The sequence below is a fragment of the Equus quagga genome, chromosome 5 (assembly GCF_021613505.1).
Source record: "Equus quagga isolate Etosha38 chromosome 5, UCLA_HA_Equagga_1.0, whole genome shotgun sequence".
In the NCBI taxonomy this organism is placed as follows: domain Eukaryota; kingdom Metazoa; phylum Chordata; class Mammalia; order Perissodactyla; family Equidae; genus Equus; species Equus quagga.
In genome coordinates this window covers 51,474,032-51,490,821 of record NC_060271.1, presented here as the reverse complement: position 1 = coordinate 51,490,821, position 16,790 = coordinate 51,474,032, and the positions used below count along the sequence as shown (strand labels likewise).

The following is a 16,790-nucleotide window of genomic DNA, read 5'->3' as shown; positions in this document are numbered from 1 at the left end:
TCTCCCCTTCAATATTTACTGCTTCCCTTTTCCCAACAGAAGATGTGTACGCGCACACACACATGCGCACACACACACACCCGCCACAGCTCCTATCCAACAAGGTGAGCCCACAAGATCTGTGTGCCATCAAGGAGCCTGCTGGTGCTGGGCTAGGGGTTGCTAATGAAGGTGCCAAAAGGATGCTATGCTTCCTGAAGTGAAGATGTTGGCTGAACCATCTGCCTGAATATCACTGAGAGGATGCTTTCCTGAAATTAATGAGAGTTGGGACATCGCTTGCTGGTACCCAAACTTTCACTCCACCGATCAGTATATCCAAAAATCTAGGTCTCAAGATGATAGAACCAACCAAAGAAACAAAAATCCACTTTTAAGCAGGGCATTTACAGTCAGCTGTTATGTATCATTTCACAATAAGTTTTTAAGACATAAAAAATGATACCACAAGTAATGATGGGAGTACATTTTACAGCTATGTCTTCAAAGAAACAAAAAGAATAGTATATTTACAGTTAAGAATCTAACGCTGGAATATAGGATTTAATGTTACAAAGTTTAAAAGGACAAAGATATAAATAAGCTGTATTTTCAGTAATATATTATTTTAACTAAGCATAAATAAAAATAATTATTCCAACTGTGTTTAAACATTGCCAACAAATAAGGGACTGAGGCAAAGTGAAGTCTTAGAAAGAATCCTGTGTTCCCTACCAAGTCAAATGCATACCACCTTGATGGCATATTTATTAATACAGAACCTGTGGACCAGATTTCTAAAGTTTCCTCCAACTTTAGGATTCTAAGAAGCAAGAAGAGCAGTTTTCAAAGTCATGTTTGTGACATCCTTGTGGCCTCCTGCGCGCTCTCGCTCTTGGATTCCTCTCTCTGGGGAAGCCAGTTGCCTTGTTGTGAGGACACTCAAACAGCCCTATGGAGAGGTCCATGTGGTAAGGCCTCCAGCCAACAGCCAGGGAAGTGAGCCATCCTGGAAGCAGATCAGCCAGCCAGGGTCTAGACAGCTCAGCCGAAACCTCGTGAGACATCGAGCTGAGTCATCCTGCCAATCTGCTCCCAGATTACAGACCCACAGAAGCTGTGTGAGACAATAAATGCTTATTGTTCTTCTCAGTATCTAAGTTTGGGGGTAATTTGCTTCGCAGCACTAGATAACTAATACACAAGCCCTCTGGAGGATTCTGATGCATGCTAAACTTTGAGAAGCACTGAGCCAGAACACTCATTCATTCATCAAGTAATTATTTTTTGTACCTACTATATGCCAGGCTAAGAGCAGGACCACAGTGATGAGCAAATACTTCTCAGCCTTCGATGCATCCTGTTCTTTTCCTCCACTGCAAATATCACGGTTTGCAATTACGTTTTATCTGTGCACACACCTTCATGATCTCTGCCACCCACCACATTGCAAGTTCCAGGTGGGCAGGACCTTTGCCTGGTTTTCTCACCACCACCCCTCGGGGCACAGCCCTGTGCTTGGCACACAAGAGGTGCTCAATTAATATCCATGTTATCCATGTGGTGGATGACTTTTCCCTTCCATCTTCACTGCCTTCTTCCTAAAGGAAGAATTCAGGCCGCAGGAACACGCCTCTGAATAGCACCAATAGCATTACCACTAAGGGGTTCAGGTGTGTTCCACTGGGACTCTAACTGCTGTTTGCTAAATTTACATAAAAAGAAACATCTTTTGTGTTCAAAACAGTCAACTTTTAGAGTCCCTCTACTTTATACATGCAGCTTCATAAATACATATAAGGGAAATGTATGCAGCGGGTTTAGAAATATGAGAAATTAAATGTGAGACTATTTTTCATGTATGGATGAGCATGTCAATAAAGAAAAGGGATTCATCCTGCATCACCTCCAGGTGGAGACCTGTGCTCATCAGGAAAGAACATCAGAGAAACTGCTGCAGTAGCTTCTGCGGTGGAGACTGTCCTCTGACCAGCGCACCTGGGAGAACCCTCGACTGCATCCACTGAGACGTCTAACCCCACTGCACGGCTCAACCATGGGTTCTTTGGTACAGCAACTGACAGGAGAGGTCAGAGTCTGGAAATGATGACGTGGTGCGACAACAGGTCAATAGCTTTCAGTATGACTTCAGAACACGAAGGGGCATTTGGAGAACACTTTTTGATAACAGAAATAAATGCTTATTGATTTTTAAAACTTCTTATGGCAGATAGATTGAGATGTGGATGACATCATTTTAGCGATGTTTAAGAACATCAGATAAATTATAAAACAGACTCTGTCTCAGCATATTTCTGAGCAAGATCAAAGAAGAGGTATAATGATTGCACAACATCAATGAACACCCGCAGGGTATTCATTCGGAGGGTGACTGGATGCTCGCCTGGGTACAGCTCTCCCAGGCTGTATCTCCTGCCCATTGTAGTGAGGGGCTCAGACTTAAATATGGCAAGGGACAAGAGCAGCAAATAAATTCAATGATGTCAGGCCACGTCTTCTATCACACCTGTATCCCACCCACCGAGCACAGCCCGCCCAGTAGGACATAATGATCCCTCATCGACACGCTCTTTTTCTTTTGTGATTAGCAAAACCAAACAGTGCTGTCCTAGACAACTTTCTGAGACGACAGACATGTTCTGGCTGCACCACCCAATACAGGAGCCACCAAGGAGAACGTGGCTGCTGAGAACTTGAAATGGGGCTAGTGCGACTGAGGAATTGATGTTTCCCTCTGACTTAATCCTAATTAATTTAAATTTAAATAGCCACATATGGCTAATAGCTGCCATACCAGACAGGACAGTGCTGGAAAATAATAACAACTGCAAACTGGCCCACTAACTCATCTTTAGAAAGGTTTTATGATTTTGCCCATTTCTCATATGAGCATATTGAGGCTCACAGGATTAAGTGACTCACCCACAATCAGAAAGCTAGTAAATAGCAAAGAAGAATTCATACTCAGCCAATCCAACCTATGCTCCTGCAATGACATCAAACTACAATCTCCCTTCTTCATGTAAAAGAAGCTTTAAAGGCAACATCAGCCTACAAAAACTCCAAACTCTGAGTATAAGAGCTGTGACAGGAAGCTGGCCACAGGTGGCATGACTTCTTTCGACACAAACACATAGGAAAACATTCTTCTCCAGCTATGAGTGTCTAAGTTGAATCTTTCAAACAACATGTCGATAGTAAGTCTATCTGACAGCCCCCCACGGTATTCTAAAACTTTTGCTCTAATCAAATATCAGCCACATGAATTCACGAGAAGGCAATAATATGAAAAAGACTTTATTAAACTTCTGCCACATCCTATTATGCTAAGCATTATTCTATCCCACTTAACCTTTGCTGACAAACAAGATTATAGTTTCTTTCCTAAACCAACAGGATCCTACAAAACTGCACAAAAGATAAAGAACCTAGGATTTCAAGAGTGATTTTGGAATAAAGAGTATCAATGGTATGACTTTAAAAGGGGGGTGCCTATGCTCAAGGAAAATAATATACAGAGTTGTATTGTAAATTTTGTCTTGAATTCTACGTAAAATATTTCACATTATCACAATATCAGAAACTCACTACAAAATCCGCAAGCCTCAGTTCAGATGCTTGTGTGCCTGGTAGCCATAACCAAACCAGTGTTACCTATGTAAGTTTCTCCTTCATTCACGGTGACCCACTGGGCACCCAAGTTAAGATGCAGGGTTGTAAATTAATTGAAATTAGGGTGGGGGAACATTACAGGTTTTTGTGGACAAAATTAACATCCTTTGGTTCTATTACAGTTTTCCTATTGCCAAAGGGATCTGAGCTATTCCTTAATAATATGCTACTAGGTAAAATCAAAGAAATAATGGGGTGATAAGCCAAAACACAGGAAAGAAATGGGGTAAGACCACACACTTTGAGTATCAAAGCCTGGCTGCAAAAAAATATAATAAGCCAAGTGTGATGATCCTGTTATATAAAATCCACTTTTGGATTAAAGCTCAGGGACCCTGGTAGAGAAAGCTATACCAGGTCCTAGAATTAGTCTCATCAAAGCCTGGACCTACTGTCTTGCAACATATGGCACTATCCCATGGTCACCAGTTTAGCTCCTCAGTCTGGCACCACGTCAGCAATGTGCATGGGAGTGGGTGCCAGGTCAAAGGCGGTCAAGGTGGGCTCTATGTGGCCTCCCCTTGAGTCTGTGTGCCCTTGACTGCTCTGACCCACAGAACACAGCACAAGTGACACTGTGCAAGTCTCTAGGCCTCGACCTTAAGAAACTGGCAGTTCTATTTCTTGTCTTTTGGAAAACTTACCAGGACCCCCCAGCTTCCGTTTAAGAAGTCCAATTACCCTGAGACCACCACACAAAAGACCACATGTGGGCACATGGTCAACAGCCCCAGCTGACCCAGCCTCCCAGTCATCCCTTCCAAGGGGCCAACCATGGGAGCAAAGTGACCTCCACCACCAAGTGACCCCCACTGATGCCTGCGGAACAGAAGGATCACCCAGCCAAGCCTGTCCTGACCCACAAAATCACGAGAAAAAATAAAGTAATTCTTGCTTTACACCTCTAAATTGGGGGTCTGTTATGCAGCAAGAGATAATTGGAACAGTGTTCCTACTTTCTTCAGTTAATCTATTCTCCCTCTAAAACTATTAATTAATTGTACTTGTTACATAACATGACTATATTTATTAAATATTAAGCTTAACCCTGCCTAACCACCTAACCATTCCAATTCTTAATATGTACCTACCAATGAAACCAGAAGATGGTGGGTTGGGCTGAATCTTCTCCTTAGTGTTCTCCTGGATAAAGTCCCAAAGCTGCCATATAAATTTAGGATGAAGGATGTAAAATGGCTGATTTGGGTTTCTCTGACGATGTTGAACATACGGGGTGAACAGGTTGTAATCTGGCTTCCTGTACCACTAAGAGAGAAAAAAAAATGAACACAATCAAGAACAGCGGGCCACACTGTGAAAAGAAAAGACAGCACCCAGGTGGGTGGGGAGCCGATGTAGAGGCTGAGAGGCCAAGGGGTGGACGGCGTGGCAAGGTAATGACTCATCATTTCTACAGCACCTCCTCACTGGATGAGGGAGCTGGGACTCTGGCCCTGAGACACTGATGCTTATTCTTCAGTAAAACGAGGGAGATGGCCGGGCAGGGTCAGTAGACGTCTCTGTAAAGGGCCGCATAGTAACCACGTTAGGCGTTCTGGGCCATACAGTCTCTGCTACAACTGCTGCACTCAACTCCGCCATGCTCTGCGAAAGTGGCCACACATAACGATACACGATGACCAGGCATAGCTGTGTTCCAATAAAACTTTATTTACAAATATAGGGCCAGATTTGGCCCATGGCTGTGGTTTGCTGACCTCTGGGCTCAGTCAGTCTACTTAAAGTATGTCTTCCAACTCTAATCTATAGTGACAGAAAGCATACTAGTTAGTGCCCAGGTCTGGGGTGGGGCTGGCAGGACTGAGCACAGGGCGCAGGGACTCTCTGGAGTGATGGAAACATTCCATATCTTAATTGTGGTGGTGGAAACATGACTATATAAAATTGCTAATACTCACAAAACGAACACTTACATTGACTGTACATAAATTATATGAAAAAATAAACAATAGGTTGATCTTTCAAAAAAAGTCTTCAGAAGCGTCGCAGGTGCCACCATGAATGGGATTTGGAAAAGGAGTGTGGGGGAGAGGCTTAGCTCATAGGGCTCTGAGGGGCCCACGATCCCTTCAAACAGACAAGGTGGATAAAAGGTGGGTATAGATTAAGATCCCAAGTAAGATTCCATGGTTGAATGAGTTCTATGGGCTTAAAAACTTTGAGAAGGACCGGGCCAGACCACCTTTCGTAAACTATGGTCTCAAGCCATGAGATAGCAGGAGGGAAGCAAGAGGACCAGGGGACTGTCAGTCAGTTCTTTACCGCTCCTCCTCCAGGTCCTCATGTGACCGTATCAGAGCACAGGCCCCACAGAAAGCAGTTTGTCACCTGGATTTCAGCACTGTTGTTGCCCAGAGCCACCGAGGTGGACAGCTCTGTGCCATGCACTTGGATGTAACCAACAGAGGAAAATAACAGGCCCCACAGCTAGAAGCTGTCAGCCTTTCCACAAACAGCAAGAAAGCTGTCAGACTTAAAACCAGAGGACCTCAGGCTAGGAAAGCAGCTGAAAAGTTCAAACATCCATTTGATGCCTGATTCTCAATAGGCTATACATATGAGAATGGACCAGAGAGCTGTCTCAAAAAACACACGTAGAGGCTATATGGTACACTTCTAGAAACGGGGCCCTGAGAGAGAATTCTGAAAAATACTCTCCAGGTGACTCTGATGTGCACTCTGGTTAAGAACCAGTTAGCAGTCATGCTAGGTATATGTCCAGCCTCAGTCTCAAAGAAGAACACAGACAGAACGCTCCTTCCAAAGGGACCCATTCCACCTTGGGCAGCTCTCTTGGAAAGTTACCTCTCGGTGGAGCCAAGATCTGTTCCCCGACATTCATCCTAAGAAGGGTGCATTCTCTTGAGTCATAGCAGAAGTCGAAAGACACTCACTGGCACAGCTGATAGCATCTTTCATGAGGCTAAATGATCATCCATCTTTCCCAGCCCTCTTTAAAAAGCAGGTACACTGGCTTTTCTTCCAAGGTTTCACCAAAAGTAACTAGCTGCTTGTTCAGAAAGGCAATGATGTGCCAGAATGTCACGATTATAACTTGCTTATATTTTGATGGCTAGTAATAATCTTGTTTATGCTATATCATATATATCACAAAAAGGCTTAGAGGCAGCAGCTAGAGTGGACACTTAAGAAAAGCCTGTAACACATGTCATTTAAATAATAATGAGCTCTGGATTCACAAAGTTTAGATTTCCTTGCCAAGCACTTCCAATATACAGGCATACCTCAGAGATATTGCAGGTTCAGTTCCAGATCACCACAATAAAGCAAATATTGCAATAAAGGGAGTCAAGTAAGTTCTTTGGTTTCCCAGTGCATATAAAAGTTATATTTACTGTATACGTATATCTTATGTTTAATACTGTAGTTGATTGAGTGTCAATAGCATTATGTCTAAAAAACAATGTACATACCTTAATTAAAAAATACTTTATTGCTAAAAAGTGCTGACCATCATCTGAGCCTTCAGCGAGTCATAACCTTTTTGCTGGTGGAGCCTCCTGCCTTGATGTTGATGGTGCTGACTGATCAGGGTGGTGGTTGCTGAAGGTGGGGGTGGCTGCGGCAAGTTCTTAACATAAGACAACAATGAGGTTTGCCACACTGATTGACTCTGCTTCATGAACAATTTCTCTGTAGCATGCGATGCTGTTTGACAGCATTTTACCCACAAATTTCTTTCAAAATTGGAGTCAACCCTCTCAAACCCTGCTGCTGCTTTATCAACTAACTTTATGTAAATTCTAAATCCTTTGTTGTCATTTCAACAATCTTCACAGCATCTTCACCAGGAGTCGATTCCATCTCAGGAAACCACTTTCTTTGCTCACTCCTAAGAAGCAACTCCTTATCCATTAGTTTTCTCATGAGATGGCAGCAATCCAGTCACATCTTCAGGCTCCACTTCGAATTCTAGTTCTCCTGCTGTTTCCATCACATCTGCAGTTACTTCCTCCACTGAAGTCTTGAACCCTCAAAGTCATACATGAGGGTTGCAATCCACTTCTTCCAAATTTCTGTTAATGTTGATACTTTGACCTCTTTCCATAAATCGCAAATGTTCTTAATAGCATCTAGAATGGTGAAGCCATTCCAGGAGGTTTTCAATTTACTTTGCTCAGAACCATCAGAGGAATCACTGTCTATGACAGCTATAACTTTATAAAATGTATTTCTTAAATAATAAGACTTGAAAGTTGAAACTACTCCTTGATCCATGTGCTGCAGAATGGATGTTGAGTTAGCAGGCATAAAAACAACATCAATCGCATTGTACATCTCCATCAGAGCTCTTGGTGACCAGGCGCATTGTCAATGAGCAGTAATATTTTGAACGGGATCCTTTTTTTTCCTGAGCAGTAGGTCTCAAGAGTGGGCTTAAAATATTCAGTAATCCACGTTGTAAACAGACGTGCTGTCATCCAGGCTTTGTTGTTCCATTTATAGAGCACAGGCAGAGTAGATTTGGCATAATTCTTAAGGGCCCTAGGATTTTTGGAATGGTAAATGAGCATTGGTTTCAACTTAAAGTCACCTTCAGCATTACCCCTAACAAGAGAGTCAGCCTGTTCTCTGAAGCTTTGAAGCCAGGCACTGACTTTTCCTCCTGAGCTATGAAAGTCCTAGCTGGCATCTCCTTCCAACATAAGGCTGTTTCATCGACATTGAAAATCTGTTGTTTAGTGGAGCCGCCTTCACTGATTCTCTCAGCCAGATCTTCTGGATAACCTGGAGACATCAGCACTTGCTGCTTCGCCTTGCACGTTTATGTTATGGAGGTGGCTTCTTTCCTTCAACCTCATGAACCAACCTCTGCTAGCTTCAGACTTTCCTTCTCAGCTTCCTCACCTCTCCATCTTCACAGAATTGAAGAGTTAGGGCCTTGCTCTGGATTAGGCTTTGGCTTAAGGGAAGGTTGTGGCTGGTCTGATCTTCTATCCAGACCACTAAAATTTTCTCCATATCAGCAACAAGGCTGTTTCACTTTCTTTGTGTTCATTTGTTTCTTTTTGTTTCATTCGTGTGTTCACTGAAAACAGCACTTTTAATTTTCTTCAGAACTTTTCCTTTGCATTCATAACCTGGCTGTTTGACACAAGAGGCCTAGGTTTCGGACTGTCTCGGCTCTCAACATGCCTTCCTCATGAAGCTTAAGCATTTCTAGCTTTTGATTTAAAGTGGGAGATGTGAGACTCTTCCTTTCACCTGAACACTTAGAGGCTGTTGTAGCGTTATTAATTGGCCTAATTTCAATATTGTTGTGTCTCAGGGAATAGGGAGGTTCAAGGAGAGGGAGAGAGATGGAAAAATGGCCGGTCAGTGGAGCAGTCAGAGCAAACACAACATTTTATCAATTAAGTTGGGTGTCTCATATGGGCATGGTTCGTGGTGCTCCTAAACAATTACAACAGTAACATCAAAGGTCACTGACCACAGATCACCAAATATAGTAATAAAAAAGTTTGAAATATTTTGAGAATTACCAAAATGTGACACAGAAACATGAAGTGAGCAAATGCTGTTGGAAAAATGGCTCCAGTAGACTTGCTTGACGCAGGGTTGCCACAAAACTTCAATTTGTAAAAAACTCAGTATCTGCGAGGCACAATCAAGTGAAGCACAATAAAGTGAAGAAGGCCTGTATCTCAAAAGGTCTTGTAACTGCCTGGAAGGTGACGCATCCGTACCACAAGGAAAATTTCTGAACTTAATCAGCCCAACCTCTAGTGTAACTAGGAATTTCTGAACATTTAGACGTTGCACAACTGTTTTTGTTTTAAAAATCCTTTAGAGCAAAAGCCCTTTTTCTTTAGATGGATAATGTTCACCAAGTATGCTACTGGAGCTGGGTACCACATGGCAGGAACACACATGTATTTAAGTGGCGCCCACTATCAGTTTCATTCTGTCAAAGCTTGATCCCTGACTTGCTCCCACTATTACTCATTCACCTGTCTGACCGTCAGGGTAGAGGCCCAAAGAAACACTTACTAGGTTAAGATTTGCAGAGTAAGGAGCGGGGTCCCAGGCCACCAAAATGACATCTTTATACAATGAACTGTCAATGAAGTGATGGTTGGGGTTGGTCAGAATCTACAAATACACAGAAAAGTCATTTCAAAACAAGTGTTTGGTTCTCCAAAATTATATTTTAAAAACAGATGAAAATTTCAAAAACGAATCATAGCAAGAAAAACAACATCCCTCAAACTTTATATTTCCCTCTGGGGGGGGAGAGAGGCTGGAATTGCATGCTAAAGCACTCAAAGAAATGTTTGGGGAAATGAGGGGTTTTTTTTAATCTACCAGTTCTTACATTTTCACCAGCACTGTCCTCATCTCTAGTGGTATCGAATCAGCTCCTGGAAGCTGTAACTCCCCAGCTATTCTGGGCCCCCTGGCCTTTCCCACCACGGCCTTCCCAGGTGATCTGGAGAGAGAGTAGCAGGCGGGGATGAACTGAGGCCTGAGGCACCTGCAGAGTGCCAGCCTCAGGACAGACAGCACAGGGAGCCAGCGGACCTGTGTCAGCCCCGGATGACTGTCTCCCTCTGTGGCCCTAACTGCTCTCAGATGAGTCCGTCAATCTCACCTGCCAATCATCTTTTTTTTAAGAAGTTTGGGGAAAAAATAATGTATTAATTTTACTGAGTTTTAAGGTGTGATTTTTCAGTTTTTAAGATGCACTTTTTTCCTTCACATAATATTTCTGAAGTTAGGCTATATCTTACAGGTGGCATGTACTTTAATTTGATGGGGGTTATCTCCTCCTCTCTGAAACGCTGTTATTAAAGGAATGGCGAATCTTACAATCAACAGCATCTATGAATTAAGGAAATATGGTAACTGGTTCTTACTTGCTGCAAGCTGCCTGGCTCTGGGTACCACACAGAAAGCTAATCTTTTGTTCTGCAACCAACTTATGATAAATCACACATTGCTTCGTTTTTTCTATATAGTTTGAAACTCTAGAAATTGTTGTGGTTTATTTTGAGAATAATTCTGCTATAAATTTGGTAAACATTCTTATTAAAGAAAAGAGATATTTTCATTTTCAATTAAACAATCCATTTTCATTTTTTAAATTTTCAAATAACAGACTCAGGTTTCCAAGCTACCCTACTGGCACTTGCATTCTGTCCCTTTGCTTTTCTACCCTTCATCCCTTGCATTTCTGTCATGATTTTTTCTAAGTTTAACTGTTTTTCCCTCAGTTCTCAAAATGCAACATGCTAAGTCTATGATTATATACATACATATATATATTTTTGTATCTACTTTGATCTTTTCTTTTGATCTTATTTACTCATTTCTTCCTATTCATGTCACACACAAATTCCCATTTTTCTACATTTTTCCACATTAATTCTTTATAATTACAAGACCCAGAGAAATAAGGTAGATTGTGGTCATGGATAACTAGGTAATTTCTCTTCACTTATCCAACTAAACGACTTACCTATAAAAAGCACATCTGTGAAAACACTCCATCCGCCTTACCTGGGAATTAATGATGCGCACGGTGGTTTTATTTCCAACATCCTTCTCATAGCCACGTGTAGGAGCAGAGTTAAATCTCAAAACTGCATCATGAGAATCTAAGGGCACATAAGTGACAAACTTACTTTGTTTTTTTCTCTGTACAATCAACAAAATTCTGTTTTGCAAATCTTTCAATACCTGAAACCAATCAGATGCCACTCCTAGAGTTAAGATACCCATAACCAGTCTACTGCCTATGTAGAACGAGATCTTAGCTAGGGGGCAAATCAAGATGGGAACATACAAATCCATTACAAGTGGTCCCATCTCATCTAAGTTATATTTAGATACTTATGTGTTCACATTCTTTAAAGGTGACATGCTTTATGCAGCCATTCTCCTAAAGATTCCAAAACATTTTGAAGATGGACTCTGTAGGAGCAGGTAAGGATGCCATAAATAGGGGCTGCTCGTCTGCAGTTTGTTATTGCTTGTAGAGCATGGAGGCTGCTCAAGGTGCCTCTAAGGCTGCTGCCTGCACTAAGATCAAGTGTGACTCTCATACAGTGACAGCCACAACCTTCAACGCAACTTTATCACTTTCGGGTGTTGGTTTGTGCTTAAAAAAGAAAACCAGCCCTGATTTCTGTGCATCTTTACATATTGTTGACGATGCCAAGACCCATATGAGAGCAATCTTAGAACATTCTGCATTCCCAGCAGAATTCCCAGTCTGACTTATTGCCGCAGCCCTGGAGGATGGGAGAGACCACTAACAGTACGGCTACCAAGGCTCCTTATATTCTGCAGTGGCACACTTTGTTCACCAAGCTTCAACTACAACATAAATCTATGTCTCTCTTCATTCAACTTGACAGTCAGACTTTCCTAAGTTCTCTGAGGTCCCGGGGAAAGCAAGGCTCCCATTTCATGGAGGCTGACAAGGAGATGAGCATGAGGTGGAGAAAGATGGGCTCACTTGATTAAGGAATGGGAATGGAAGACATGCTCCCTTTCCACAAAGCAGTCTATATGCACACATGTCTTGAAATTTCCCGAGCCAGCTAATGTGTTTCCCAGAAACCAGCCTGAAAGCAGAGTTAATCAGCAATAAGGAAATTTTTATGGGCTACCTTTAGCTTCAAAAATTCCACGCACATTTCAAGTTTAACTTGGAGCAATGACAATGCCTGTTTGTGAGAGTGAGAGGCGAGAGACGAGATTATGTTTCTTATTTGCCAAAGAGCCTGTGGATACACCCTGCATTCACCACGACCACGTCCCACACAAGTCCCTACAGCAGCTCGCCTCCTTCACTTGCGTCCTGCTAGCCCCTCCTGAGCAGACTCCTTGGGAGAGAGCTCCCCACCCTCTAAGTAGTGGAAACTCTGCACGAGCGCCGCCATTAACGCCACGTCACAAAAGATGACTTTTCTGACAAGCCCTGAACTCAGAATTCAGATTCCAGTTTTGACTATCAAAATCAATACACTTTCGGAACACAAAGAATGCATAAAGGGTACCTGGCTACATCATCAAAAAACCCCATAATGTTCTTTTAGAGGAAATTTTGCTATGAGCTGCCACCTGTTTCAGTAAATAAAGCACTGCCACACAGACACTCTCATTTGTGAGTCTATTGTCTGGAAGGGCGGACTTGGGTTGTGACAGACACTGTGTCTGACAGACCCTACAATATTTACTATTTGGCTCTTAACAAAACAAAAAGGCTTGCTAGTCTCTAGATTGTAGGTGATCTACGCTTTGCATAAATGATGCCAAAAATCCTGAACACTTTCGATTTTCTTTACTTCACAATTTAAGCACTTGCTCACCCCTTTTGGGTAATGAATTGCTTTATTATCTATTTTTATTGAATAGTATTTTGTCATAAAAATTCAAATGACATTTGAGCCAGACAAATTAGATTATCCAGAGCAGTGGCTCTCACTTTTCGGTCTCAGGACCTCTTTATACTCTCAAAAATTACTGACAACCTGAAGACCTTCTGTTTATTTGGAATACAATTTTAAATATATACCGTATCAGAAAGCACAGTAGAAAACTTTAAAATGTTTATTAATTTAAAATAACATGTTTATGAAAACTAACTGCATTTTCAAAAAAATAGTGAGAAGACTGGCAATGTTTTAAATGTTTTCAAATGTCTGGGCCGTCCAGCTTCTGAGAGGACAGCTGGCTTCTGGGACCTGCTCCGACATTCAAGCTGTGCACGACGTCACTTTAGCTGAAGCCTGCGAAGGCGCGGACGGATCGCTGAGAACGGGAAGAATACTGTCAGTCTTCCCAGGTTACTGGGAAGATTCTTCCTTGATACTTCATCAAAACTTGACAAGTGCTGGCTGCTTAAGAGTTAGTTACAAGGTGGAATGTGAAATAATATCAATGAAATTTCATGCTCTGTTACACTAAAATCTATTAGTTTATCTTGCTCTTATAATGGATGATTCACACGTGCATAATTTTATCACATCATGCAATGATCGTTTAGAACTATTAGTTCAATAAGTTACTCAGATCTTTCAAATACTGATGTATTTCATTATACACTATCCAAAAAAATCACACTAGTTAATATCACTACGGATCTCATCAGTTTTTAAGCATGAGCAGCTTCCAAACTCATGGTTGAAAGCTTGAATTTTGTCACTGGCAACAAATACTGCCAGTTATTTTCCTAAAAGTGACAGCCTCACTTAATTCCTTTTTGAGAAAATATCTGCCAAATACCCAAATATGAATAAAGTATGACTGTCTGTCATTTGTTTCTAGTAAAAATTGTGTTTCATGACAAAGTGGCTAGTTCTGCTCACAAGTCAGTCACACCGTGCCTTCCACTGCACCAACGGTGGCATGCAGAAGTGCATTTCACAGTATCGCCCACCTTGCCTCAAAAACACGCGTACTCAAAGGCTGAGATTCAGTGAAACCAATAATTTTACTGCTTCATTGAGGACATCCATAAGGAAACTGGCACTCTCTTCTTTTACTGCTATGCTGGCAGAGAAAAATACCAGGACACTTAGCATCAATGGGTATCACTGCCTTGATTTGTATTAAACAGCAGTTTTATCCAACAATGCTTTTGCACCATCAGTGCAAAGGTCAACAGTTATAAAGACCTCTGAGTATTATCATAAAAATAGTTTTCACTTGTGACCCCCCAACAGGGTCTTGGGGACTTCAAGCATAAGCATAAGCAGACCATACTATGTGAACTGCTGACCCCCTGACAAGGCAGAGAGTGAGAGGAGGCTCCAGACAGTGAGGTGACGGCCAGGGCCTCAGAGGTCATGAAGACAACAGCAGGGCAGGAAGCGTGAGGCTTGCACTCCTAAAGCCCGGCTCTCCCACTACACCCTGCGGCCCTTAGGCACGGCCTGTCTAAACGGAACGCGGACATGCCAGGGATGCCAAGCAGTGATGCATTTCAAGTCAATCAGGCAGTAATTCCAAACTAACTGTATCTCTCCTGAAAATGTTCCAGATTTTAAATGCCAGTGTTCTACACTGAGGTGTGTTTCAAGCCTTCGAACAACTTCACAAGGCACAGGGCACGGAAATGCTGCCTGGCTTATCTCCTTTGGAAGTGGCACAAGTCTGCAGAATTCAAAGGCCAATTTCGTGGAGGAGCCAGGGAGGCTGTGGATGGAGATTGAACCTCCTTCAAGCTGCCAGTGAGCAGAACTGGATCAGGACAGGGGGTGAGGGGCGTGCGGGGGAGGACGAGCTGAGAGCGTGTCTATCATGCAGACTTGTTTTGTAAATGTATGTCTGGCTGTGCATCTCCTTGATAATGTGCCTTAAAAAACTAAGCTGTCCATTCGCATTTAGAAAAGGAGGAATGATCAGACAGCAAGCACAAGGGGAATAAGGTAAAGCATCATTTCTGCAGAAGGCATTTCCAGGCTAGAGCGGATTCACAATGACCTTGAGAACAGAGCCAGGGTACGTTCACTCACTGAAGGAAGATGAACACCCTTCAAAGAGCAGCCAGCCAGGAGGTGCACCAGCACTAAGTCCCCGCCTGCCTTGGGCACTACACTCCACCACCTCCTCCTCTTCTCCTGCACTCCTCCAGAAAACGAGATCTGAACAGCCAGGAGCAAGCACCTCTAGTCTTTAGGGAAAGGCCTGCCTGCCGAAGAGATGATTCATCTCTCTCCAGCCTCTGCCGCCCCATCTGGCTCACCTCCCACCCGGACTTCTGCAACCTGACTTACCTCACTGGTGCCCTCAATTCTAGGCTCTGGAGCAATCTCTCTAAAATGAAAGCTCAGCCATCCACCCCTCTGCTTCATAGATCTCACTGCCTCTGCACCACCAGCCCAGGACTCAGAGCTGAGTTTCTGGAGACCCAGAAGGAGGTCTGAACCCAGGTTCCACCCACTGTAGCTCTGCATGCCTCCATTTCCTTATCGGTAAAACAGGAATAATCCTGTCCATTGCTTAGGGCTGCAAAGCTTACAGCAGTTAACCCACGAAAGCATTTAGAAAAGGACCTTGTCTGCAGTAAGCACGCTATAAGTGGCTCCTATTATTACAATTATTCAGTAAAGTCTAATTTCTGTAGAATAATGCACAAGAACATCCATCAGCTGACATCCTGCCCACCTGTCAGGTTTTTCTGTCTCCTCTCCCCGTCCCAGTGCCTAGTGCTCTCCATAGCTCTGATCACACACACCGCACACTGTGCTGTTTCTCACCTCCCTGTTATGCTGGCCTTTGGCCCGGATTCCCCTCTTCTGAGCAGTCTTTGATAACCCCCCCCGATGACTCTGCCCAGCCATCAGCCCCCACGGTGGGTTAGGATTCCATTGTCATTTCTTCCCCGTCAGACTACATATCTCCCGTCCTTCTAACCACAATATTGGAACTGTCTGTTTACGATCTGTCTTCCCACTAGACTGCAAAGGATTTGAGGTTTAGGTCTGTGTCTTATTCATCTTTGTGTCACTAGTGGCTAGTATAGTATCAGGCCTCAGAGAGATGGGAATCGATAAATAATCAACGCTTGTTAAATGACTGTATGATCTGCTTTCCTGCTTTTTTTAGGTAAGATATCAGGATACGCCAAATCCCAAGCGCTTACCACCAAGTACTCTGCGCCCCACTCCCTGCACACTCGTCTCCCCACTCTCCCATTTCCCACACTCTCCCAGCTACACAGCTCCTGATCTGCCACCTCCAGGCTACTATTGTTCAGAGTAGACATTTCTCTTCTGTAGCCTGTGTCCACAGGACTGTCGCTCGCTGATCTCACTACCAAATTATTGTTTATACGTATGGGTGAAAAAACATCATCTCCTGACTCTAGGAAACACTGTTCCAAGTTTCCAAAGCCGTTCAGTTTGCTCTTCAATGTCATACTGGAAGTGGAGGTGTTTACAACTGCCACACCATTGTTCTCAGAAACATCCCATGGTCTAACTGCCTGGGAACAGGGGAGACAGGACCCCACTGCCAACGTAGCAACCAGCAGAGGGAGCCAGAGGGCAGCCAGGAAGCAAACCTGAGGCGCAGGGGGGTCTCCCTGTCCCAGAGGGATTTGCTGAGCGTTGAGGGACAGTTCA

The 16,790-nt window shown here is 43.2% G+C and overlaps 1 protein-coding gene across 2 annotated transcripts in view; it reads right to left on the bottom strand.

Moving 5' to 3' along the window:
* Positions 1 to 16,790, bottom strand: part of ST6GAL2 (ST6 beta-galactoside alpha-2,6-sialyltransferase 2) — a 71,732-nt gene that overhangs the window by 13,782 nt on the left and 41,160 nt on the right. For both annotated transcript variants that reach the window (XM_046660184.1, XM_046660183.1), the window contains 3 exons: positions 11,215 to 11,312; positions 9,706 to 9,807; positions 4,764 to 4,938 (listed from right to left, as the gene is read on the bottom strand). In XM_046660184.1, the coding sequence (XP_046516140.1) occupies positions 4,764 to 4,938; positions 9,706 to 9,807; positions 11,215 to 11,312 (375 nt within the window). The remainder of the gene's footprint in view (positions 1 to 4,763; positions 4,939 to 9,705; positions 9,808 to 11,214; positions 11,313 to 16,790) is intronic.